This window comes from Papilio polytes, unplaced genomic scaffold (genome assembly GCF_000836215.1).
Source record: "Papilio polytes unplaced genomic scaffold, Ppol_1.0 DF821733.1, whole genome shotgun sequence".
Taxonomy (NCBI): domain Eukaryota; kingdom Metazoa; phylum Arthropoda; class Insecta; order Lepidoptera; family Papilionidae; genus Papilio; species Papilio polytes.
In genome coordinates, this window is record NW_013527471.1 from 98,916 (window position 1) to 126,834 (window position 27,919).

At 34.1% G+C, this 27,919-nt stretch overlaps 6 protein-coding genes across 8 annotated transcripts in view; 3 read left to right on the forward strand and 3 right to left on the reverse strand.

The window, feature by feature from the left end:
• Positions 1-70, forward strand: part of LOC106108196 — an 84,553-nt gene extending 84,483 nt beyond the window's left edge. The window contains 1 exon segment of the mRNA XM_013289294.1: positions 8-70. Coding sequence (XP_013144748.1) covers positions 8-70 — 63 coding nt within the window.
• On the forward strand, positions 7-3,957 carry LOC106108230. Its single transcript, XM_013289331.1, has 5 exons — positions 7-114; positions 190-352; positions 475-543; positions 2,160-2,252; positions 2,387-3,957. Exons 2-5 carry the CDS (start codon positions 219-221, stop codon positions 2,562-2,564), a joined length of 474 nt encoding a protein of 157 aa, XP_013144785.1. The 5' UTR covers positions 7-114; positions 190-218; the 3' UTR covers positions 2,565-3,957.
• A 736-nt stretch (positions 3,958-4,693) lies between these two features.
• Positions 4,694-5,847, forward strand: LOC106108238 (26S proteasome non-ATPase regulatory subunit 9). The gene is made up of 3 exons (XM_013289340.1): positions 4,694-5,038; positions 5,139-5,359; positions 5,540-5,847. The coding sequence occupies exons 1-3, from the start codon at positions 4,828-4,830 to the stop codon at positions 5,759-5,761; spliced, it is 654 nt and encodes a 217-aa protein (XP_013144794.1). The 5' UTR covers positions 4,694-4,827; the 3' UTR covers positions 5,762-5,847.
• On the reverse strand, positions 5,846-7,935 carry LOC106108237 (dual specificity protein phosphatase 23-like). Of its 3 annotated transcripts, none has more exons than XM_013289339.1 (4): positions 7,619-7,935; positions 6,878-7,321; positions 6,460-6,583; positions 5,846-6,174 (listed from the first exon to the last, which is right to left on the reverse strand). In XM_013289339.1, the coding sequence occupies exons 2-4, from the start codon at positions 7,274-7,276 to the stop codon at positions 5,888-5,890; spliced, it is 810 nt and encodes a 269-aa protein (XP_013144793.1). In that variant the 5' UTR covers positions 7,277-7,321; positions 7,619-7,935; the 3' UTR covers positions 5,846-5,887. The 3 variants fall into 3 exon arrangements, with proteins under 3 accessions (XP_013144793.1, XP_013144791.1, XP_013144792.1); XM_013289337.1 differs by having other exon boundaries at positions 6,878-7,328; XM_013289338.1 differs by having other exon boundaries at positions 6,878-7,281; positions 7,619-7,934.
• A 1,074-nt stretch (positions 7,936-9,009) lies between these two features.
• On the reverse strand, positions 9,010-10,770 carry LOC106108243 (dual specificity protein phosphatase 23-like). The gene is made up of 3 exons (XM_013289345.1): positions 9,994-10,770; positions 9,509-9,632; positions 9,010-9,265 (listed from the first exon to the last, which is right to left on the reverse strand). The coding sequence occupies exons 1-3, from the start codon at positions 10,402-10,404 to the stop codon at positions 9,117-9,119; spliced, it is 684 nt and encodes a 227-aa protein (XP_013144799.1). The 5' UTR covers positions 10,405-10,770; the 3' UTR covers positions 9,010-9,116.
• A 5,371-nt stretch (positions 10,771-16,141) lies between these two features.
• LOC106108234 (partitioning defective protein 6) lies at positions 16,142-27,808 on the reverse strand. Its single transcript, XM_013289334.1, has 7 exons — positions 27,583-27,808; positions 23,331-23,556; positions 18,349-18,476; positions 17,873-17,970; positions 17,401-17,569; positions 16,934-17,082; positions 16,142-16,315 (listed from the first exon to the last, which is right to left on the reverse strand). Exons 1-7 carry the CDS (start codon positions 27,640-27,642, stop codon positions 16,195-16,197), a joined length of 951 nt encoding a protein of 316 aa, XP_013144788.1. The 5' UTR covers positions 27,643-27,808; the 3' UTR covers positions 16,142-16,194.
• Positions 27,809-27,919: the final 111 nt, after the last annotated feature.

A 27,919-nucleotide genomic window follows, 5' to 3' on the forward strand; every position in this document is an offset into this window, starting at 1 on the left:
CCCTTAGATCAACATTAACTCCTGGAGGATCAAGACCCGGTTCCAGACCAGGATCAAGGGCAGGATCTAAACCACCATCTAGGCACGGATCAAATCTTTCTTTAGATAGCACCGGTACGTCATATTTAACAAAAAGAAATCCTTCAGTATTTTTTCTTTTATTTAAAAATGTACAATGATTTATTTTAGACGATGTTTCAACGCCATCTCGCATTCCGATGCGTAAAGTGACTAACACAAGGGCGTCAGTAGCCCGCGCGGCCGCCACTGCCAGCAAGCTCGGCGCCAGCACGCCCAATGGGGGCTCCCGGCCCAGGACACCCACTGGACTGCTCACCCCGGCTAGTGGAAGGTACGTTACATTATATACTACTATTAACTGACAGGAATCGGAGACTTTTGTTAATTGTAACATAGATTTATACTTTAATTAGAGGTCTATAATGATTTTACATTTCGCCCGTGACGGGACAGGTTTACAAGTGGAGGGATATACCGCACTTCCAGTATACCGACACTGTCCCCGGTGCCGGCGCTCGTGAGGTACACACTGATTGGTGTTTGCTCGTGCCTTGTTTGTATAAGGGTTTTGTAGTGATCGCAATTAGTTACTTCACTTTTGTTTTACTAAATCTCGTTAATAACTTTATAAGGTTAGAAATTTCAAATTGCGATCAACACTTTGTGGGATACACCGAGTTGAAGTGGCACGTTTTGCTTATGGAGTATTTATGTAGTGACGACAATAGCAACGTATGTCATCAACGCATTGACTCGCTGGACGCTGTTCTATTGGAAGTCTATTTGTCTGGTGGTGGGATTTCAACTTTGTACAATTTTGTATCGTCTAAGCCAAGCAAAGCACGTTGAAGTAGTTCGATGAACATAACACAGCTTTAAATCGTTTCAAGCCTGATAACTAATCTAACAAAATTATATTAATACGTAAAGGTTTCAGTATTTTATGATATTAAATAATTGTATTTTTTCCTTCCCGCATGCAATACGAAAATGGATTAAAAAAAAACAGTTCTACACATTCCCAGCCGTCCTCAGTGGCGTCTGAACATCCCAAATCTTTATCACACAATCATCCAGCCTTCCAAACCCAAGGGTCCACTAAAATTCCAGTTTATGTCGGTAACCGATCTCAAAGATCTCCCTCCGTCGATAGAAGTTTAAAAATCTCACGTAAATCTCATTCGAGGGAGATATCTCAAGAACCCAGTCCCACTTCCTACGATCCTTCGCGGAAATCCGACCCGAGGAGTCCAGAAGACGATTCCTCACTATTCAGCATATCGGGAATGACGAGCGACAATGAATGCGAAAGTAACATGAGCGAGTCGAGTGGCGACGCGCCAAAGACGACTCAACGCGACGGCAAAGGGTACATTCCTCTACAATGTTAGCTATGGTTTTGCCCGATTGTTTTATTGATGCTGTTTAAAGTTTGATTCTTTTGGTTGTGTTCACGGCATCGCCATTCATAGTCACATGAGCGTCGTTGAACTTTAAAATCTCTCGCGAATGCTTCTCAGCTATCATTTTGCTTCTCACTTTCAGTTCATTCATCACAGTTTACGTCTAAAATCAACACATGCACCCCATCCAACATACTTAGGAACTGTCGTATATTTTTTGCTACTTGAATGTTTTTATAAGGCCATAATATATTTACATTAATCATGAACTTAACTGTTTTATATTTTATATCCGGCTTTGTATGTGCACTTTTTTACACGCTTTCCCTAACACAAAATCTATGCTATATGTATTGTTTTGTGAGATTTCGTATTTTTCAAAAACGAATAATTAAAGAGGCTTAATTCTTATAAGCTTAAATTATTGTGCATAGTCACAATATCTAATTTCTTCTGCTTTATTATGATGTAATGTCTTTCTCTGTCTATATTGCTGTCTCACGTGCACTGTTTGTTGTTTGCGTTGTATTTGACAATTACATATTTGTACTGCTTTTTAAATCAATATATCAATATTTTACCTTTACTGAATAAAATATCAAATTCGAATGAAACCTATATTTTTCGCGTTAATTCCAAAATACAGTAGCATGTGGGGCCGCAAGTAAATATTAAATACATTATATATTCTGTTACTAAATTTCTATACGTGTATGCACACTAACATCGTCGTAGGAGCGGCTCGTTTGCCTTCGCCGAGGGACAAACGCCCGGCCGAAGTCGCATACCGGTTCTAAAGGACCAGCACACTAACAGTAACCTTACTAGGTAATCTTTCCCTTTCTTTTACATGTAGATGACAGTTCTTGGTAGTTTCATGTTTAGGTAAAATATTGAATGGGTTTCTTTGGGATGCATGTTTTCGTGATGTCATGAATATAGTTGTGATATTGATCGTATAGGCAAAGGACGCCTTCGGGCAGCAGCACGCCGGTGCGTCCGGGCCAGCAGACCGCCACCTCGCGACTGCTCAGAAAGAAGTCAGACGCGTCAGATAGCGGAGCTCCTACTACGCCTCTGACACGACGCGGGACTCCGGCGAATCGAACTACGGAAAAACGCGAACCATTCCGACTGTAAACGAATTTTGACTCGACTAATCGACAAAATTGGGTAGTTATTTCTCAATTTTGTCGCTTATCGATATTATACTGTGTTATGACAGACGCTTTGATACAGAGTTAATATATTTCAAATGATTATTTGCGTTTTTAAACAATATATTAGCCAGATATAAAATTTGCATATTAAAAAAATTAGAAAAACCACAAAAATAAAGTATCAAAGGGTCTAGCTTAGTACATTAAGTGCCGATATGTCTATTGGATTATACTAACATTAAAATTAACCTGTTCGCGAATGAAGCAAAGCTTTTAAAGAATTTGCGAATGTGGCTTTTAAATAGGAACAACGATGATAGTAGTGAACATAAAGTCTGCACTCGTTGCCTTGTACTGCTTTTCTACAATCCATGCAAATTACGTTTTACTTATTTGTATTGCCAGTATTTATTCTCTGTAGAATCCAAAACGACATTTTCTTTCGTACATTGCCTTGTGAATACGTTATTCTTATTTATTGTCGACGTTGCCATAATTGTTAGTGTATTTTTTTGTATGTTAAATACGTATAGAGTCTCTCTGAGGCCGCAGGAGTGAGAGTTGAAAAGAATTCTTTGTATTTATTTCTTTAGGGACCATTTTGTTTACGGAATATTGACTATACTCGATCACCGTCCACGGGTTTCCTTCTCGCGGACGTCGCGGTAGTTTCGCCAGACTACTGTGTCGTTGCAGGCTGGAAATCGGTCGTTGGTGATCCTTTAACGTGATAATAGGTATATTAATTCATTTTTTTGCACAATCATGGTTCTTTTGTCGTTTTTTTGTGTTCAAATGAATGCTGTTTTAATTTGACAATTGTCATTTTAGGTATATATACTTTCGTATGTGATTTATTTATACTACGATTTCTGCACAATGTTTTGTATGTGAGTAGGTGGTGTAGCGGGAGATGGAGGTGTGTAGAGACTGTCGCCAGAGTCTCGTCACGCCGACATCGACCTGCTTCTAAGTAAAAAATTCCATAGCGGACTTTAATTTTAAGAGAAGTAACTAAAGTACACTTGTCGAAAAAAGACATTTCCTTAATAAAGCTTAGAATACTTTTAATATATAAAATAAAGAACGCTTAAAATGTAACCTTCCTTCATTTATAAATGTTAACCAACACTCACATTTATTTGTTAATTTAATTATAAATCTGACTTTACGATTAAAATCTTATTATTATTAGTAACTATTGTAAAACTATTAATCTGGTCATTTTTATTTAAATCATTGTTGTATTTGTTAAATATAAAATGAAAGCAAATTTACTAAGCTTGCAATATTTTTTGTATAAAATAATGATTCTTAAGAGCAACAGTTTTAAAAATCTCATTATTGATTTCAGAATAAACAAATAACAATTATTTACTTTGTTTAATTTTGTTTCCTATACCTCTGTCTTTTTATTGCACGCTAATGGCCTAATGAGTAGCGTTAGGAAGTTCTCCAATGCCTAAGAACAATAACAACACCAGAATACGACAATTATGATGTCCAAACACTAAACCTATAACAACTTACTCGTTTTTTGACCTACATCTTCTGGAAATCAACAAACTTGAAATTTTGTAGATAAATAGAAGTAAGTAGAAATGTACAATTAAAGAAAATCTAAAATTTAGAGGTTTGTTACTTTTTCAAACACAAAATAGGAACCATTTTAATTTAACCCCTAGAATGAAGTATTCTGAGGCTGAAGGCTCCAAAGTAATTTACTTTATGACGACGAAAATTCAATTAGGATATCCTACAAAAAGAAGTGAGATCCACAGAGTATAAAATTTATAAAAAAATTGCCGAGCCTTTCTCTACAACAATGTGTTAGACGTAATGTAAAACCTAGTAGTTACCTAGCTAAAATGCCAGTACTAACACTAATGTAACGTAAGTGATACTCGGCTGTTTATTATCTTCTCCGGACTCAAATTCAATGCAATGTTATTTTATTTCCTCTACACAGTGTTTGCACGTTATTCCAAAAGCAGTTACTGATCAACGGTTTCTTTAAGGTTATGCTATAAACTATTTCCCGTTATTTTTCCGTATTGCAACACTAAAGTTCGATGACAAAAAGTAAAAACATTTCCGGTTTTGGCATTTGATTTGACATTTGACAGTGACAATTCGAAACTTTTAAAAAATAAAAACAATTACATACGAAAACCATAGTTTCTTTGTATTTGGACCGATTTATTTCATAAAGTTCATAAAAAGAATAGAAAGAACCCAGTAAAATGGTTGGAATTAGTATGGATGGCCCATCACGAGATCAAGTAATGAAACTTATCGAAGAGAAAGATAGAATCGAAAGAGAAATTCGTGAGCAAACAGCTATACTTGAGTCGAATAATGTGAGCATGCATGATTCTCTGGTGGACAGTGATGGATATCCGCGTAGCGACATTGATGTGTACAAAGTTAGACACGCCCGACATCAAATTATATGTAAGTAACACTGCAAATGACTAAGCAACTTTTGTATCCAGTCTATATTGTTTACTTGTGGCAATAGTATGCTCATCTCTTAAAGTGACTATAATTTTAGGTCTACAAAATGATCACAAAGCAATAATGAAGAGGATAGAGGAGGGTCTTTGTAAAGTTCATTCTGAGTTCCGCGGCTCAAGTAACACTGGTTCGCAGCAAGCCACCTCTGCATCATACACTAATGGCCATGCTATGAACGATATTAACAGACCTGTAACTGAAGATCGGTGTTTTGCTATTGTTGGATTTGTCCATGATGGCTCTCCTGCTGATCTTGCGGTGAGTATTTACTTGACTAGGATTTGGAAAATGTTCTATTTTAAGTCGAAATGAGGATGTCTTGCATATCAGCTGTGCAAATGTGAAGCAGTTCAGCACACTTTGTACTATGAACTGTTAAGCTGGTTCAAAAATTTACATCTACTTCTAAGTCATAAAATACCTATACTTTTGTTTCAGGGTTTGTCAGTAAATGACAAAATCCTTCAGTTTGGATCTATCAACCATAGTAACTTCTCTGATGTGACACAAGTGAATCAAATAGTCTCACATTCCGTGGGTCAGAGGATAGAGGTCAGGGTAAGAAGGGACCAGAATGTCATATCTCTCACTGTAGTTCCTAGACCTTGGGCACATCCTGGTCTTCTCGGCTGCCAGATCAGAACATATACAGTGTCATAAGGTTTACTATGTTTTGGAATATAAGGGAGATTTGTATTGTGTTAAATTAAGTTGAAATGTTAATTGAATTAAATGAATGTAAACTTATTAGAATAACTCTTTTATTTCTTTTATAAATTATATTGTTTAAAAATAAATTTTATGGTTAATAACCATAGCTTTTGATTTGTTCTCCTTTGAGTGCCTTTCTATGATGTCTGCTACATCCAACTTTTCAAATGTCAATTCAGGGACATCTACGTCGGCTTCTATGTCATCTTTGTTGACATCCTCATCAGGATATGTATATTTCATAGAACAATCGAAGTAGACCTTGTCATCTACTAGTCTGTAGTCTGGTTTAGTTATTGTACCTCGAACGCAATCATGGTAGTGGCAGACGATTTTCTCTTGCTCGTAAGTTTCACATGATCCTGTAATACAGAATTAAAATAGTTTTAGTTATTTAACTAAATAATCGAGAATCTGTTGAGTGTGCTAGATTTGTCGTATTATCTACAAGTATTAAATCCTAGATTTTTCTTTCACAATTGTGTTCTTGCTAGAAAATTAGTAATAGCGCTGATAGAAACTACTCCGTTGTCGGTTCCTAACATCTCACTTTTTAAACACAATGTTGAGTGGAGCAGGGCTTATAGAAGAACAAACATTACGCAAGCAATGCTAAAGCCGTGCAAAAACAGGAACAATATAGTTACCAGGTCTTTGTACTCGTACAGTAAGTACCGCGCGCTCTGGAGCCATGTTTTTGAAGTGTACGAGATAGCAAGCGAGCATAGTGCCCGTGCGCCCCCGGCCATGCCGGCAATGAACGCCAATAACCTGAAAAATGTACGCTTATTAGTAAATGAATATTTGAAATTAAATAATACAACTTTTCGTATAAAGCACAAATATGTTCACGTCTTGTAACTCTCAAGATTAAATAATTTTATATTTTAATAGTAGTAAAACAGAACTACGATAACTTTTAACACACTAACCTATCAATAAAATTAGTTATTGATAGGTTAGCGTGTCGTATTAATTATTCGTTGTGTTATGAATTATACCAATGAATTCATTTTAGCTCATAAGTATGGAGCGTTAGGTGAAAAATATAAATTATCTCCTTACCTCTCCCTTAATTTCCGCTCTTTCACAAATTTCAATAAATTTTATAATTTGCTTTAAAGTAGGTGCCCCAAACTCTTTTATACCGATTTCTGTCCATTTTAATTTTCCGTCAAAATTGTAAATTGGCGGCAATTTTTCTGGTGACAGAGTAATCAAATGATTGATGCCAGAGTCAACTAGGTAATTCAAATTCTCTATGGTTTGCGGCCACCCCATCGCCGCAATTTTTCCCTTCACAAACCATGAAAAATTGTAAGGTGGATATGATTCACATTCTTTCTTTTGTTCTTCAGGCTGCTGTTCTTTTATTTCGTTTGTCTCATCTTTGGGAGTTTTATCCGCATATTTGTAAAATAGTTTAGCAAGTTTTACATTCGTCCTTTTTGGTACAGTGCTCATAGTAACTTTTGTTAAATGAAATAAAGAAAATTATTAGAATCTAATCTGAAAACTAATTTCACAATTATAAAAATATTCTACTTGCGAAAATACAATTTTAAAATGTCCTTTTCGTTATGATCAAAAAATCCTTTTTGTTTCATCATCAGCTCACTATACGACCCTAATCTCGAAGTTCTGACTCTGACCCTACCCTAAGTTAGGGCTGACCAGACCATAGACAACCACGCTAGCCCACTTTGTGTTAGTTTGTTCCTTGCTTATTTGTTTAAGCAACAATTTTTACCATAGTTACGTCGTATTTAAGCAAGAATTAAAATAAAAACCATTTCCCAAACCTACCTCAAAAATCGTTAATCCACAACTACAGAGTAATAAATTAACTCGAAGCACATAAAAAACTTCTAATACGATGTGAAAATAAACAGAAAACCATAGACATACTAAAAACACGGGCGCAAAATTAATGGCGTTATTTTCGCTGCCACCTTGCCCGCCGTCTCGCTGCTGACGTCATACGCTGGTTGGGAAGTCTGCCAAGAGCCAGGAGTATTGGCAAAGGCAATTGGCATCGACAGATTTGTGTCACATGCTTTCACATGTGTAGTGTCAAGTACATTGTGCTGAATGCTATGTAATTGGTGATTATTATTTCACTTATTAAAATTAAAAGATGCACTTACCATGTTTTGTTAGGTTGATGTATTAAGCATTTTAACAGTGGTAGAGTCCTCTTTAACATCTTTGCACGAATGGGCCGGCTCGCCCGATGCAGTACCACGACCACACAGAAAAAAAGGCGTGAAATGGAAGTAATTCCGCGTTTCGTCTGATGACTGTGATGCCGGAGGCCTAATTTTAGTCTCTTTCCCTTTCCACCTTTTTCTTAAGAGGAATTGATGGAAAAGAAAAGTGGATTAGACTGTGGAGGAGACGCATAGGAAGGGGAAATGTTCTCTTTATGTGCGTCTCCTCTTCCGTCAATTAAGGGCAGGCAACGCATCTGCAATTGCGGATGTTTATGGGCAGCGGTCGCTTTCCATTTCGGTGGATTCAGGTGGCCACTTGCTCGCCATTTTATATTATAAAAAAGCCATTTGCATATCCTCACTTATCCTCTACTAGTACGGTCTTGGTGTGGTTGTAAAGTAGAAGCGTAAATGCACAATGTAGCACTTAGTCTGATTACACGAGAACAAAAATAGAAATACCTACATACGTCAGTTGAAACAGGAAGACATGAACACGTAAATCAAAAGCGAAATCGCTTTCAATTCAAGTAATTGTAAACATTAGGAAATTCATCCTGCTATGATAAAGAAAGTCTTAATTTTATTTTAAAAGTTGAAAACAACTAAAAAGGAACGTACTTGACCCATAAAGCATAGCTATTCGTAATCAAGTTTATATGTTTTTATAAATCATTTATATTTATCACAGGAAACGGAAGACAACAATGTAGATAATATTAAAATAATCTTGTCAGAAAACTTTTTGGCAAAGTATCAACAAATCTTATAAATTATCACGATGCCAGCTTTTCTGTTTATAAAAGTTTATTGGATAATATAAAGCAGGAAATGCTTGTTAGAAAGATTTATTTATGTTTTGTAACATAGCTTTTTATTTGTTAATTCGAAGTCAATTATATTTGATCGTAAGAAATAATTCTGTATACTGATTATTATTAAATCCTGTTAGTGTTAAATTGAAATATAAAATGTTACACAACGTTTAAAAACATCGATAAAACAGTTTATTGCATTCAGGTACAATATTTTTTCAATATAGATTATAAATAAATCACAATACAGCATGATCACAGACAGATGGCGCTGGTCTAGAGAATCCGTTTAGTGCTTTCTCTGGCAGCTTCTATAAACTCTTCCATCACCTCACCACTGACACCGAACCTCAATGGATTGTCTTCTGTCAGGTGTTCGAAATATTTATCGACCACTTCCTCTTGTTCCGGGAAGTCCAATGAACCTGCAGATAGCAGTAAATCCATGTTTATGTTATGGAATCTAGCGAAAATGGCCACTTTCGATAAATTCCATCGCCATTGGAGAATACAAAGGTTGTTTTGCCAATGAAAGTAAGATCAAAGAAGTGATTAACTATGGAGTAATGGAAGTCTAAGAGTAGTTTTCTTCATTTAAATTTTCATTCATAATTCATAAAAATATATGAAAAAAAAACGAATTGAATGTCTTCAGAGTGGGAAATTACCTGGCCTCATCATGCGGATGACGTTGGAGGCCTGGTCGGGCAGGAACCTGTGGAAGTGCACGAGGTAGCAGGCCAGCATCACGCCGCAGCGGCTGCGCCCTTGTCGGCAGTGGATACCCATCACCTGATACCATCAAGTTCCACTTAAGATCTTTACTGAATGTGTTTAATATTTGAGATTCCTAATTTATAGTCAATCCAACTTCATATGTTCTATTGTGCGATAGATATCATCAGGATTGCAAGTCTATTCTAAATTACGTATGATTCTGGTAATAGGGTGTTGCTATTTTAAGATAGAGAATGCATTAACAAAGATATTGATAATTGATATTAGAGCCAAAGTTATAAATGAAAATTAATAAAAGCTGTATACAAACATCAAATACTTAATTTAAAAGAAGGTTATTTACTTTCTCTACTTAATTCTTGAAATGAGATAGTTTTTCGTCAAATCGAATTATACCCAATAGTAATTTACTCACCTCGCCATTTTTGTCCGCTCTTTTACAAACGTCAATGAATTTTTTTATTTGTTCTATTGTCGGTAACTCGAACTCTTCTATCGGTATTTCTGTCCACCTTAATCTGGCAATATCGTCTACGGGAGGTTTTTTCCCCGCTGCCAGTGTTACCAGATTCGTTATACCTTGATTTACGAGAAACTGCAAATTCTCTTTATTCCTAGGGAACGCCATGGCTGCCAATTTTTTTGGAATAACCCATGAAAATTTGAGTGGTGGGTATGCCTCCACTGCTATTTCTGGGAATGGATTTTCTGGTATTATAACTGTTAGATCATTTCTTATTTCCTTTTTAGCGCCAGCTAAATGTATATCGTCCTGTTCTGTGATACTTTCCATCCTCATGTACACTTGAAAACCGTCGTCTGCCATATTGAATTGTCAAAATCTAATTTTTCCGCGTCTACAAACGTCAAAATATACTTTTAAGACAATATTTACGCTATAACACTTTCGATTCTGACCATCGGGCACGGTTATCGCGTGTTGACTGACGTTACGCATCTAGGACGGGAACTTGGCACTGAAATTGTGATTCTGGAGAGGGTGTAATATTTATTTCTGGAGTAACAAACCTTGGTATCAAAGATTGAAACAAAGACTTTCATGCGAAAAAGAACTCTATTCCAATACCATAGAGAATAGTGTGACGTTTGTGATATTAATAATCTGTGGTCGTTTACCGCCGAAAGCGACAGGTGCATTAAAACATTGGCTTGTAACATCATTATAGAAACAATTATTTTTCGCCAAGCAATCTATCTTTAGTTTATAAGATACGGAATTAGTCTATTAATATTGTTTATCGACTCTAAATGTACTATATTTGGCAAAAAGATTACGTTTTATTTGTACTGTAAAACGTACATGATGAACTAAAGGACAAATGAAGAATAACGAACACACATATAATTGATATTGGAGGAAAAGTTAACGATGTTTGTGTATAGAAATTATGACTATATAATAATGATTTTTCGGTTAAACTTGTAGATGAAATTTTCTTAATTCACCTTTACTAGTTCACCCAAAATAGAATTTTTCATTCAAACATATTAATACTTTAACATAACGTGTTGCAAAATACTAGTACCGTGTATCCATAAAAAGCAATATCTATATTTAACTTTGGAAAAACACAACACTATCGCTACGTACAAACACTACAAATGTCATTGCCTTTGTATTCAAAATAACTCATCTGTCAACACTTGCCAAGGGATTTTAGTTCGATGTTCACTTACAAATATAGTTATGAGAAAGTTACTATAAATAAAACAAATCAGACCGCACTCAGAGTTCTACGCGGTCACTAAGGGTGTCCTTATTGTCGTCTATTAAATAACTGAATAGGGATATTGAACACTTCAATATGACCGAGAGTTTGTTCCGTTTTAACAGTGGTAGAGCTCGCAACATCTGTTGCAGGAACATTCCTCTCTTCATAAAGAGGATAGACGTGAAGTGGAAGCAATTCCGCGTTCATGTGCGTCACCAAGAGTGGTCGGGGACATATCAAGGATTGAGGAAAATAAAATGCATCATCAATAAGAATATACTTTATTACAATGGAACACAAGAGTAACTAGAGAGTAAATAATCTGTATCACCATTGCAAAACGGAACCATCCACAAACAGTCCAAAAACACAAACTAATCGCATTCCCACAACATCCGTGTAAACGCGCTCTAAGGCATCTTGTGATTATCAAACAATTAAGTACATTTTCCTTATAAAAAGTGATAGAAAATACACAATAGAAATAAAGTGCTAACAATATTAAGTATATAATAAAATAATACATTATTAAACTAACGTAATCCACTGCAATGACATTTGTATATTTGTATACATTCCGGACACAAAGTAGAGAGTATACAAGTGTCATTAGAGTAGAATTTTAAATCATAGTTTAAAGCGAGAATAATTGATTTTATATTCATAAACCCACAGTCAGGGGTAGTAAACATTTTTAAAACACTGTACAAAGTGATTTGTAGTGTTACAAAATGTTTTATTTCCAATTTATTATTTATATTTTTTTAATTTAAAATACTGAAACATGTACTAATTAAGTTGGAATGTTTTTGTTTATAATTAAAAAAAATTTAGTAAATATTTGTAAATATCAAAAGTTGATTGTTGTTGTTTTAGCGATTCCGTACTATTTGGCAATCTGATAGAAATATATTTAAATTATTACTGAAGGGTTATAATTCATAATTTAAAATAATACGTATTAAAAGGAATCTTACATAGGTTGTTGTTTAAACAAATATTTACTTTATTAAAATGTTTCGAACCCCTGAATAATTCATTGATATAACCAATTAAACCCTCCAATCTACAGTCCATTTACAACTTAATTTACAAATTGTGGTTGATTTTAAGAATATATTACGCATAGCTCTTTTGATATGTGAAGAAAAAGTTACCTTTTGATAACTTATAAATTCATTAAACATAGCTTAATCGAGAATACAAAAAACCTTGACTGAATTACGACCTTCTTTAGAACTAAAAGGAATTATTTATATTTTTCCAAAATATAACCTTACAAATAAACACAGAATAAAATCAAACTTAGGAATAAACCGAGAATAAGCAAATATTAGTACTTTTGCTTATACTCAGTTTATTCCTATGTTTAACTTTACACCGCGTTTATTTGTAAGGTTGAAGTATTTATATTCTCAAACTCTTAAAATAAATAAACATAGAAAATACTCAAGAATACTTTGACCAATACAATTACATACATTGGTTCATACATTTCGGTTACGACTAACTATTGATTTCGGCGGATCTGCTTACTGCCTTATGTTATAACCAATTTTTTTATATCTACATTAAAAAAATGGTTTTATTTATATGTCGTTTTGTCCAAAAGGCAGTAACAAAGGCCATGTATTTATCACTAAAGATGTTACATAAATGTCTAAATGCATACCAAAACTGGGTTTTATTTTGCCTAAATAAAAGAGATTCTAGGCAATAATGAAATGTTCTTTTTTTTAATAATGGAATTTAAACCGCTTTTCCACTAGCGCTATATTAGCAACTAATTTTAATAACGCGACCGCTATGTAAAAAATATAAAAATAGTACAAAATGATCCAACTTTAGTATAAACATGAAAACATGATTGACAAATGATTTCTGAACCACTATGCGTGTGAAATAACATGACGTGTGATGACGTCATAAGCTGCGTAGCTAAAAAGATGTGTCCCATGCAAATTTTTTATCGTACTCGAATATCAAAAAAAATTATAATTTATAATGCACTGCACTCTTGTCTAATATATGAATTACCATAGACAAAAATCTTGTACAAAACATTTTTGGAGAAAAAAAAAACAAGAATATTTTTTGCACAATTCTTGCGCCAGTTTAAACACTGAAAGTAATTACTATGCCTAATAAATATATTTGAAAAAACATTTTTACCTAAATATTAAAAGAATGCAGTTTTTTTGCATAATTTTTCGAGTCTTAACTATAACAAAATGGATGGAATCCCTCAATTACCTACAAACTAAATTATTGTCTGAATTGAAGAGAAAATTTTTCGAGAAGTCGATCTACAATTCATTTTATATATATTTTTAATACTTTTAGGAATGTAATATAGGAAGTTAGTTTCAATATAAATACTATTTAAGATACTAAGAGTTACGAAAAATTCATAAAAAAATTATCACTTAAAAAATCACGGAAAAAAATATAAAAAAATGTAATGATTCAATTTAACGGACTTTATCTCTATTTTTATAGTATAATTAAGTAACAATGAAAGTGTTATGCAACAAATGAGCAGTTGTCAAATATATTCGACCAACATTTGATCAAACATTGGTCCAAACTACCAAAAAAATTTACATTTTAGGATTTTGACAATTCAAGACTTAATGAGTTGACATATAAAAAACACAAATAGACTTTAAAAATACATCTTCATTGCACTTACATATAGATATATAACAACTATTATGTATACATAATTGAGCCAATTATAACAGCTTTAGGCACTATCGGAACTACAAACCGGTCTATTACCCTGACAAAGGGCCTGTCCCACAACTATCTGATAGCTCAGATAGCTTATGTCACTGATAAGGGAACAAAATCCGATATTTTCATCACATATATTACATTTGGATTATCAGACAATTTTGACAGGCCCTTAATGTTTTGAAATGCATTATTTATTATAAGATTGCGTTACACTCAGAGTCATTAAATGGTCACCTTTGTTATTACATTAAATTACTAAGTGAACTTTTTAACAAAATATCAACAGTGGTAGTGCCCGCTTTAACATGTTAGCAGTGCAGGGCACGCCCCCAGTAATACCACGACCACACAGAAGACAGCCGTCAAATGGAAGTAATTCCGTGTTTCTGATGAGTGTGGTGCCGGAGGCCTAATTTAAGTCCCATTCTCTTTACCACCCTTTTCTCACGAGAGGATGGGAAGGAGAAGTGGATTTGACGGTGGAGATGCATAGGAAGGGGAAATATCCTCTTTATGTGCGTCTCCTCCGTCGGATAAGGGTAGGCAACGCATCTGCAATTGCGGATGTCTATGAGCAGCGGTCGCTTCGCCATTTTGGCGGATTCAGGTGGCAGCTTGCTCGTTTGCCATCTTATGATATAAAAAAAAAGGTTTAACTTCTTGTCAAGGTAGACATTATGTAATTAACAAGATTTTTAATGATTGTATACTTATTGATATTTGTATAATAAAGTCAATTCACATGACATATTAATATTAGATGATTTTTACATTATTTTATTTATATATATAAAAGAAATCCTATTTTCAAATAACAAATGGACCGATTTCGCTATGTTTTTGTTTGTAATTGTCTGAAGTTTCTTATGAAATGGAAAATAAAAATCTTGATTAAAGGAATATACAACATAATATAGGCTTTTAAGTTGGTTTTTTAATTCCACGCGGACAAAGTCGCGAGATAAATTTAGTCTAAAATTATCTATACTATTATAATAAAGCGTAAACACACACTTCTTTGTTGCCTAAGATGTCAGCAATTATAGCATATTTTTGAACAGTTCTTTTGCCATAAAAAGTCCTAAACTTACGTCACGCTTTAGGCTACATATTTTCACGCCATTAAACTTACGGGATAAATATTTTGGATAAAAACACTAATGTGGGAAAGAGACCATAAGTTGCTGCCAACATTAAGGAAACAAGATTGCCAAGGTTTGTCATGTCATGTCAGTTTGACATTTGCAATTGATAATTTGACAAATGTAAACAATAAATTAAAATTTTCATAATTTCATGCGGATGAAGCCGCACGGGAACAACTAGTAATTTATATTTCATTTAAGGCACTTAATATTACCTTAAAAATGTACTGACACTTATACACATGTTGCCATCCTACAAATGTCACTTCAGAAACCCATAGAACGTTCTAGAAATTTCGAGAATCTACGACTATCGTTAAAATCATGTGAATTAACTTTAAAACGAATTGCTCTCATTATTTCTAACTTATAAGCGATATTGTGACGTAACGACATATACTATTTTGACACGTATCTCTATAGTAATAAAGCGCACAATCGTCTACCACGATATAATGAGCACTGCACTGCACTAATTACGGAATGTTTTGCGATTTTGTGACCAATTACTTAGTAATTTCGGTTTAAAATCGCTTGTATTATAAATATTACACTGAATCGCAATATGGAATGTTTTTCTGTGATTTTAGGCCTTATTGCTTAGGCTTTTTGGTTTAAAATCGCTTATATTTCACTGCACAGGAGCTGTCTTTATGCGATTTAATGCTTTATTGCTTAGACATTTAGGTCTAAAATCGATCTTATTATCAAATTTCTTTTGGTAGTAAATATGGAATGTCTTCATGCGATTTTGATCCTAATTATTAGGACATTTTGGTTTCAAATAGCTTGTCTTTTAGGAATCATTGCAGCGTAAGTGTTAAATGCGATTTTGGTCATAATTATTAAATAATTTCGGTCTAAAACATTAGATTTTAGACGTTATTGCTTCGTTTTATAGTTTAAAATCACTTGTCTGTCTTTTTTAAACCTTATTGCTTAGTTGTTTTGGTCCAAAATCGCTTGTATCCTCGCCCGTCGATACCTGTCCAGTATGTACTAGAGATGCAGTACTTGGCCGTCGTCTTTGACGGGGATGTGGAAGGAGGGTTCAGGGTTCTGGTCCTCCAGGGTCACAGCCGTCAGGTCCACTATCTCATCCTGTTCGTCTTGATCGAATCTGGAATAGTAAAAATACTTCAAATTAATCATAGTAAAATTATAATTGAGAAAGTTTGGATGGATGGATGTTTATTATTACGTATCTACAAAACGGCTTAACATATCTCAATGATATTTGTCACAGATGTAGAACATATAGCCAATTTACTAAGTTTTTTCACTGCCTGCGGTCAAAAGCTATAAAGTTATAAAATATATAAAAAAAAAACAAGTACATTCTATCTGCGGTTACTCTCCGTCTTACTAATATTATAAATGCGAAAGTTTAGATGTATGGATGTATGTTAGTTTGTAGCCTAAACGGCTGAACGGATTTCTTCATAGAAATACGTTTTATTCCACATTTCATAATTAGGTATAAATGTAGACGATATTCTTGAAGAACACACATACTTGCTTTTCTTTTAATTCCACTCGGACGGAGTCGCTGGTGAAAGCTAGTAATCTATATTTTTATTAATATTATTAATATTATTTTTTATTTATATTAATATATTGATATTATTTCTTAACTTCAAGCAAACGAAGTCGAAAGCAATAGCTAGTCATTTATATCTTTAGTTTTTTTTATTTTTATTTTTCATTTCATTGTTTAGTGGATTTTTTTCTATTATACCTATCATCATCGTGTTCGCTGGAGGGCTGCGAGTGCTGCGAGTGCTGCGAGTGGCGCGAGGTCTCCGGCGGCGGCGGGCCAGCGCGCTGGTTTGCTGGACGGACTGTTATTATCAAATTCGAAGAGTTGGCTACCATCATATCTGTCACCTGGAAGTAACACATAAATGTTAGAAAAATGTATATTTTTAAGTCTATAATCCTGCAATTGTAACGTTTCTTTTCTAACAGCAATTTACCTAATCACCAGTGGAAATAATTGCCACTAACCTGAAAGACTAGAAAGAGAGTAAAAGAGAAGTTAAAGAAATCTACAAAGATGAAGATCGAAGAAAGTATGGATGGATTGTGTGTGGATATGCTTAAGGGAGTGAAATCAGATATGTAGCTGATAGAAATGTATGGAAGAACACATACCATCTATATATAGACCCTACTTATGGACAAGGACAAGTTGATGCCACTAACCTGATCCAATGTCTTATTGGAGACATCAATGCCATTAACTTCTAGCACCTCATCGTTGACGCCCAGCAAGCCAGTGGACTCCGCCAGTCCGCCGGGCACCAGCCGAGATATAAAGATGCCGGGGGAGCGCTCCACGCCATTTGGAGTTACACGCACCGATGTGCCGTCTCTTTAATATACAAATACAAGTAAAAATGATGGTTTTGCTTGCAAAAACACATATAACCATAATAATAGATAGCGGAAATCTATCGAATCGTTTAAGTTTATAGACTTCCATTAAGACCTATATAAAGTCGTTTTACAAAAGTAAACCTTTACATTTATATGTTTGTAACAAATAAACTCAAAAACTACTTTACTGATTTGAAGAATTCTTTCACCATTACAATGTTACATTATCCCCAAGTGACATAGACAATAACATTTTTTTTTTAATGTGAAAAAAGTGACCATAAACCAAATAACATACCTTATAAAGAATCCCAAAGGTCTGTCGGATCCGTGTTTGAGCAGTTTAACTCTTCTACACGTTTCCGGTACAATGTCTACGTCTATGATTGCTGAAACCTAGAAAAAGAAAACAATTATTATATCACTAGTTTTCATCCGCGACTTTGCCCGAGAATAAAAAAAAAGGTAGCCTAAGTTCTTCCAGAAAATCCTGTACATTTATGACTAATTGCATTTAGGCTACAAACTGTTACAATCCCATCTATCTAAACTTTCGCATTCATAATAAAAGTAAGAAATAAGATAGTAAGATTACAATCTACATACATATAATATAATTCAAGTGTCTGTAAAACACTGAAAAAAATCTCATTTCATGAACGAAATGTTATTGCGTTGCAGATACCGAAAGACCATTTTTTTTAATCATCGTTTTTTCGCAAGCCGTGTTGCATATAGATAGCTAGGTTTAAGATAGTTTAAAAAAAATCTTACCATTCTAAAGTCATGTGGATTGGATATAGCGAGTCCTTTGTTTTTCGCCGGCGTACCACTCAGTATTGACGAGATTATATTCCTAGGCCGCATAGTACCATATCCGTTGAGTTCTTCGAGACTGTCCCCTGGAAAGAAAAAAAAGATTGTTCTAGAACATTCACATAGCAATCGCGGAGATTAATTTCCTAACTATTTCAGTAAATGTCTTTAATGAAAGGTCGAAAGACATAGTTACATACTTAATAAAGCTCTTATGGTGAATCTGCTGGGTGAAGTTCTTTGATGGGTGGTAAATTAATTTCTTTGACTGGGATTTGTGAAAACCAGACCATATTGATTCAGAACCAACGGCTCGACATGTATAATAACTAAGGTCTGGCTGTCACTGGCTCGATAAGTTTACTTTCGTTAAATTTATAGAAACAGGAACCTAGTTTAACTTTTTAATTTTTGCTTTGATGCTCCTGATAAGATCTTTGACCATTTGTGACATATTAATCTACAATCCGCTTTGTCCCCACGTGAGAATAAAGTTTCATCCGTCCCACCTTTTAGTCCCACTATCACCAATAAGGTGGCAAATGGAACGTGATAAAAGTTACAACTGTCCCCTCGCCGCAAACTTTTTATTCTCATGTGTTCCCACGTGGGGACACAGCGGGGTGACGGTTGGGAATAATCCCCAATGTCTAACAAAGAACGGAAGCCAATAGTTAAGGCGACTTAACAAATACCTTGGCCTTGCTAAGTAATTACTTCAACTATTGATTTAATTGAGTCACAGTAGAGTTTTAACGAGAAAAATGTGTTCTCAATTGTCAATAGACAAGTGGCTTTCAGAAATCAGCTCACAATGAATAGAGTTACATATTTAAGGCACCATATGACTAAACTAGCTGTTGCTTGCGACTTCATACGTGTGAAATAAAAAGATAAAAAATAAAATCTATGTTAGTCACAGATAAACTACTAACGGTGAAAGAATTTTTAAAATCGGTCCAGTTTTTTAGTAATTCAATATATACAAAAATACAAGTCTTTCCTCTTTTCAACTCATTAAATTTAAGTCCCAAAAAATTATTTAAAAATGCTAGTAAAAAGTCCTTAAAGCCCACCATCTCTATAAAGTTGGTCACTTTATCCACGTTGTCCCACTGGCCTAAAGCATCCTACCCCTAAAAATATTGTGGTCAACAGTTACCTATACCTTGTTTGTAATTATAATATTATAAATGCGAAAGTTTAGATGGATGGATGTTAGTTAGTTTGTAGCCTAAACGGCTTAAAGGATTACAATGAATTTTGGTATAGATATAGCGAATAGTGCGGAAGAACACATAGGCTATATTTAATTATTTTTTTTTAATTTCAAGTGAATGGAGTCGCGCGCAAAAGCTAGTAATCAACATAAATGTCAAGTATTGACCATGGAATGTAGTTGACCGTTACCTATTTACCCTGACCATATTGACAGATGTTCATATTTGTCGTAAATTGCAAATCTAACGTATAAATCAACTCTTGATGTCTATAACCGAGTGAGAGATCCATTTATTATTGGTCTAGGTTATTTTCAGTATAACGTACACACCAGTCGGCCAACTATTAACTAATTTGACTAGAATTAAAAAACAAAAAAAAAAACTAAAGTGGCCTATGTGTTCTAGCAGACTATCCTTTACATCTACACCAAATATCATCGAGATCCGTTCAGACGTTTAGGCTACAAACTCTAACAAACATCCATCCATCGATCTTTTTAAACTTTCGCATTTACAAAACATATTAAATGTAGTTCTATTCTAGTTTATCATCTCCCTGTCCTTATTACACTCCCGTAGGATCCCGTAAGATGCACGGATCGGTATCCTCCAGATTATCTTCTCATCTCAGTCCCTCCCTTTTTGATCATGTCACCTTCACGGAATCCATGTATCTGTGTACCACCTTTATCGGTGTACCACACTCATAACCAGTATTCTATTCTAAGTTTTTTCTAGATTTATGCGTACAAATGGTATGCACATAAACAAGTATGCGATCGAAAATGAATGGCTTCAAAGGTAGAGGAAGACAAGTATGGTTTGAAAGAGGATAGGTATGTGTTAAAGACGACGACAATTTAATAATCTATGGATTTCCCAATTATTTTTCTAAATACTGGTATTTTTTATTCATCACTTCAATTAAAAAATATTTAGAATCTAAAAATAACGCAAACTCTTCACACACTCTTAACTCTAGGGTACTTCTAGGGTCAAGCATGTGGGTCAAGAATTCTTATATTCTCTTTAACATCAAACTAATCTACAAATTAGAGTGATTTGATATTAGCTTTTGCCCGCGACTTCAGTTTTTTTAATCACATTAGCAACATCTAAAATTATCAGTATATCTCTACTGTCATACATCTATACTAATATTATAAAGAGGAAAGATTTGTATTTTTGCATGTATTATAATAACTAATAACTCAAAACTACTTTCTTTCTAACGGGTGAAATTTTTTTTAAAATTCTTTCACCCGTTAGAAAGGCAATTTATCTGTAACATAGACCATACTTTTTTATTATTTTTTTAATTTCGCGCGGACGAATTGACGACCAACACTTAATGTATTAGTATTTTCCTCTTTTTATTAATTAAACTGCATCAAAATCCGTTGCGAATACAGATCTAAGCATACATACATACAGACAGTGGGAGACGACATAGTTTTATACTAAACAGTGATTTTATATGAGTACCTAAGTTATTACAATAATTATTATTTACTTTTATCCCATACTAAACTAGCAGATTCTATAAAAATGACGTCACTAGCAAAGCCTACACCTGCGTGAAATCTGAACAAAGAGCCTACCATTGAGGGCAACCTTCCTAATACAGCTTGGATTACTTAGAATACATTTACACTAAGAAAACAACCGAGTGACTATTAAGAGCGCATATCTTTGAAAAACCATCGCAACTATTGTGCGATTGTCGATTGTTTTGCAGCCAATTCAACTGTTTAGTTGTACAATTTAAAAATCGAGCAGTGTGCGCCTCTAAATAAGCTCATAAAGTTAGTCGCAGCGCGACTAAACAGTTGTGCGATAGTTTAGTCAAAGGTGTGCGCTCTAACAGTCATCAATGTCAGTCGAAATGATACTTTGTTCATTGATATGACAGTTGTTAACGACTGGACGCACTAGTGGAAAAGAGTTTTAATAGTCTGTATAAATGGATAATTGATATTTTATACTTCTAATTTAATTCCCACGACAATTATTTTTCTTTATTTTCATACTAGGTGTTCCTTGCGGCTTCATACGCGTGGAATTATAAAAACTTTATTTTATTGTTTACATTTGTTAAATTCTCAATTGCAAATGTCAAAATTCAAATTACCGTACCATGGCAATCCTGATTACTTGCAGCTTGTAGTTTATGGTCTGTAAACTAAGTTGAATAGCGTGAAAATATATAGCCTAAAACGTGTTGTAAGTGTAAGGCTTTATTAAAGAAAGAATTATTCAAAAATATTCTGTGATTGCTGGCATCCTACGCCACAGAGTAGTGTGTGTTTATGCTTTATTATATTAGTATAGATAGTAAAAATTACAATAAAATCATTGTTGTGGCTTACACAGTGAGATACTTAGTAATAACATCGCCATCGAGATTTTTAGTAATAATATCGCCTTCCCTTAGATTTCAAAGGTCAAGACAACGTGGTCTGCGTTAACAAGAACCGTCTAACATTTATATGCTCTTAAGGTTGGTTTCCACTACCGACTCATATATGAATACATATTGTTATCAAATAGAGATAATAATGTTTCATACGTTTCACCAGTGGAAACACGCGGTTATGCACCGGTCCGTCACAGTCCGCTGCATTAACTGTAAGCCACTGTTGTGTGAATGTGCTTTATTATTAAAAAGTTTTCCAAATGTGTACACAAATGGTATAGGTAGTGATTTCGCGGATGTATGTATATGTATGGATGTATGTATCGTAACAAATGATCTATATTGCTTTGATAAGCTTTCTAATGACATAATTTTTTTTTAAATCGGTTCAGTACTTTTTGAGTTAATTCATTACAAAATACAAATTGTAAACTACATTACAACGATTGTTTAAAAACAATAGACAACGGAAACAGAAAAAGTTTGCATTGCGTTTCATTGACAGCCAGTTTTAAACCAGTATGCAATGCTTTCGAAAAAATCACTGCGTAAAACCGTATGTTACCTGGCACATATCGTTAAAACATAAGTCAATGTGAACCTTGTTAACAATTGCTAACAATGACATATATTTGGATATGGGTGAGCATTATATGCTAATAAGTTATCTTCTTTGGATGGATCGTAAACGAAAAATATGAGTAACTGTATATCACTTGTTTTGTAGTCAAAGAATTTAATTTCGTTCCCACTTAAGATCTTTCGTAAACATTTTCACAATAAGAGCCACAATTTAGCATGTAGATTGCTATGACAAGTTTGCGATGTAACTGCACTGGGGTAAAATGCGAGTTGACTTCACACATATCTTTGAATTTCTTTGCCAATATGTGCAGTGTTTTCCTTCACGGTAAAAATCGGGTAAATGTGCACCGGAAATTCGGAAATCTAAAAAAACATTGGTACATGGCGGGATTCGAACCCAAGGCCTATAGATTACAAGTAACCTTTGACCCACCGACGTTTAAGTCAGAACTAACTAGAACAGGGGTGGCGAACATTTATGCATCAAAGTGCCATTTTTTAATGTAATGTTTTATGCGGTCTTAGATGTGGAATCAAAATTTTGACGATTATTACGTCATATCCTTGGTTCACCTACATCATAATTTTTTCGTAGTGTTTTTATGGTTATCAACGTGCCCAAAATACTATGTCGTGTGTCATTTATGGCAGTGTGCCAATGGTTTGCCACCCCTGAACTTGTACATTAACATTTCGATGCTCTTATTGTAACTTACCTTTCCTCTGTATAATAACCCTGAGGAGCGGTCTCGCTGTAAGCAGCGCTCTTGCCAGGTTATCGTCATTGTTGATCGGCAGCAGATCACCGTCTCTAGGGTCCGTGTAGGAGATGAGGAAGGCGACATCATGCAGCCGGTGCAACTTCTCTATCAGACCCTTGAAGTCTTCGTATTTCAACTTCTCCGTACGATTTAGAGCGAAGCGTCGGAACTCCGCATCGAACTGTAAATAAAAGTTAAAGATTATTACTACTCACGAGCTGTCGCCCGCAAACTTCTTTAGCGCTGATTTAAAAAGTCATCTACCACATTCCCGCGTGCATCTATCTTTTAGTCAAATTCCCGTTCAAATCGGTCCACCCGTTCCAGAGATAGCAAAAAAAGTAGTCTATAATATGCCCGTCTATGTCAGCTACCCTCCAGTAAAAGGACGGCCGAAATCGGCCCAGCCTTTTCGGAGATTACCCAGACAAACGCGGCTTGCGGACACAGACAGATAGACAAAAAAATCTGGAATTTTTCTTTCGATGTTACAGACTTTTGGGATTAACAGACACTCCAATTTTATTTTATGTATAGATTAAAATCTTGGAATACTTAAAACCTTAAAGTATAAAAAGAATTTTATAATAATTACTGTTTGGAGCTTTTCTGACACTTTATCGTAATTTATCTTATCATTATTGGCTTATGAGATAATCTGATGCGTCTTGCGTTATGACAAATTAAATACATAGGTACCTACACCATGTATTTTACGAGACAAATATATGGCTCTTTAAAAAAAACTCGCTGAAAAATCTACTGCCGAAACCGTCCTTCTATTACAGTTCTACTGTCGTAGTAAATGTGCTGTTTTTACTTTTTATCAAAGGGAATGCAAGTTTTATTTTGCAATTGTTTTGATTTTTTATTTGCAAAACTCACTTTAAACGATTCGTATATTACTACTGTAATAACTAGTACTAAATCATAAACAAGGAAAAACTGTAATCTATACTATACTATTATAATAAAGCGTAAACACACACTTCTTTGTTGCCTAAGATGTCAGCAATTACACCATATTTTTGAATAACTCTTTTTTTAATAAAAAGCCCTACACTTACGACACGCTTTAGGCTATATATTTTCACGTCATTAAACTAAGGGGGTATATATTTTGGATAAAAACCTTAATGTGGTAAAGAGACTATAAGTTGCTGCCAACATCAAGGAAGCAAGATTGCCAAGGTATGTCATGTCATTTTGACATTTGCTATTGATAATTTCACAAATGTAAACAAAAAAATAAAATTTTCATAATTTCGTGCGGATGAAGCCGCACGGTAACAGCTAGTTTTATTATACTCGACTATTGATTATTACGATGAATACCCTAATACAAAAAAAAAATCGTAAAACAATAATTCAATAATAAAACAAACAAAGCGTCATTGAAATTGATGCAAACTTTCAAGAATACATACGTCACTGTACAAAAACAATTATAAGAATCGCGATAACATTCTAGAAAGTGTAAATTATTTTAATTAGTGGAATTCAACCTTAATTAAAGTTCTTTGTATGGAATTACAACGAAAATTCAAGTGTTATTGAGAGAAACATCTATTTAAAAGTCACGAAATATTAAATTGTATACAGTAGGGACAAAAGAATCAACTAACTAGTCATCCCCACTGAGGGGCTCAGAGCCTACCCTAGGGTGACCAAGCTCTAGTCAATCGCACTGGCCCATTGTGGGTTGACTTCACACATATCTTTGAATTTCTTACAGTTATGTAGAGCTTGCTTCACTGCAAGAACTTCAGGTAATTGTTAAGTACTAAATGAAATTGAAAACCATATTGTTACATGGCAGGATTTGAACAAAAGACCTACAGAATACAGTAAAGGTTTAACCCTTAAACCATCAAAACTCTAAATAAACAGTAAAAATGAAGGAAGAACATGTCCAAGAAAATTATGGTCCATCTAAAACAACAGTTTTTCAAATGAATCACTAAAACCACAACCCAATTAACTATGTAAACAAAAAAATGTGGCATAATGTACTATTGTTCAACTTAGGGCAAAGACCTTTCTCACTTACATCCTTAAACAAAGCAATTTATTGCACTAGTATTACACCCAGACTTCACACTACACAATTATTGCAAAACTGTTGTCGATATTCAGATGTAAAATATCTTTAACCAAAAAAATATATCTTACTAATCTTACTAATATTATAAATGCGAAAGTTTAGATGGATGGATGCATGGATGTTTGTTAGAGTTTGTAGTCTAAACGACTGAGAGGATCTCGATGAAATTTAGCATAGATGCAGAGCACAGTCTAGAAGAATACACAGGCTACTTGCTTTTATTTTTTTAATTGTAATTTTTAATTATTTAACAATATCTTTCTAACAAGGGGTACACCAGTAGAGGTGGACCTAGAGATGGATGGCTTGTGTGAAAGGGGACAATTAAGAAGAGAGTGCTGACTGAGATGATGGATGATAAAACTCTATTTGCATACTGTACAGGAGTAGGACAAGGTAGGGGAGATGAGATCTTTCTAACAAAGGGTTTAATAACATTTGTGTCCAATGATCAATTACAATGAAATTACAAATTGTTTCTTATTACATCTCCATTGTTTTATTGTTGATTGTATTCAGCATTACATTAATACTTTTATCATTGTATTGTTATATTCAAATTAAACATAACAAATATGTTAGATAACAAAGTTAGATGAACACGAGGGAAGGATTTTTTTGTTCTTAGCATAAAGTGGCAAAAGAGCAAATGGCCAATTGAGTTCACCTCCCATCCCAAAGGAATCACAACGGATTTGAACAAATGTACATCATCCTCCTCCTTATCCTACTCCCGTAGGGTTGGCGCAACAGGTTTTTGTCATGAAAAACCTACTTTTGGGTTTGGAAATACTTTTTATGGTCGGCCGCCTGCCTTTCGCCAACCTTACTTAGGATTATATACAATTTTAAGAAACATAGGCCACTATTATATTACTCTGATTCTGGTTGAGTATGATTTAGTTGCTCTGTACAAGGTATGAGCAACATTTGACATTGAGGGCCAAACTTTAGCATAGAAATACATTTGCAGGTCGCAACTTCAAAGGATGTTTGCCAACTCACTATCACTCTCTGAGTATAAGAACCTAATTTACTTTTTTTAATGGGTTTTGTCAAAATGTCTCACTGGCCAGATCATATCTTATAATGGGCCGGGTGCAGTTGCGAACCAATTGTTGCCCATACCAATCACTAGACAGTATAGAAACTCTTTCATGGTAATAATAGTATAGCTATAGTATATATATTACCAGACAATTTTTATGTGACTAGAAAGATACTATGAATCATTATCAATGTGGTTTAGAAACCCATGAATGAATGATTCATCATTTACATCAAAATGATTCAAGAGTAAATAGGTTAAGGCACTAATTGAACAAAATATACAAATAACATGCATTATTAATTATTACTATCTTATCTACCTTACTAATATTATAAATGCAAATGTTTGAATGAATGGTTGTAACTGTGTACATCCAGAATAGCTAAACAGATCTGGGTGAAATTTGGAACAGATGTAGAACATAGTCTGGACGACATAAACTGTTAATTAAAGTTTTTTTCTTTAATTCCGTGCTGATGTAGTTGAAAGCAACAGCTCATGTTTAATACCAAGTCAATCATAATTTTAAAATATCTATTTTTACCTCTGTTTACTACTGAATATTCTGCTAGAACTTTGAATTTGTGGACGTAATAATCCAGTAGATTTTGTTAACTAAGAAACCCGTCTAAGTTCTTATCACACAAAAGGAAGTATAGAATTTATAGACATCTCATTTGTTCAAATTGGTTCAATTGTTAAGACGACAGGTTACAATGGAATTGACATATATTTAAACCAACTCACATGCATGTAAAACTTTATCCTCTAAAGTCAGTTTTAAAAGACCTTCTTGTTTAAATATGTGTGTAAAATCAGGGAAGGTATGTTCTTTAACACATTTAGACAATATCATATTATCTGTGTGACTATTGCCAGCAGTGAGACTAAGAAAATTTTAAATTTCATCAACTTCGAAGTAATATCAAACTTTTTGAACAGCAGTTTTTAGAAAATTGAATATTGCAATAAGTTTAAATATGAAGTTTAAGAAAAGTTTTAATCTTTTCTCATGAATCGAAACTATGAATTAGAAACTTAGTCCTACATACCTTAGTTTTAACTTCTACACTTTGGCTGTCAATACGAGCAGCAATTTTATTCTTCGACATCTCGAAAGCATTTAATACACTTACACTAAATCCAAAAACTAATCTCTAAAACATTTAGGCACTTGATTTCCTAGAAAACATTGTAAAATATAAAAAGTTTTTTAAATAATTGAGGCTGTTCCTCACACTCGTAACTCTCGCGTCGTAATTTTAATGAATACTGTTTCGTTTACAAATATTTCACAGTATTAGTAATTATCGACCAATCAAATAAAAGGATAAAAGTTAATCTTTGTTTTAATTGGTTCTTAGAATACGACAAAGAAAACGCATTATT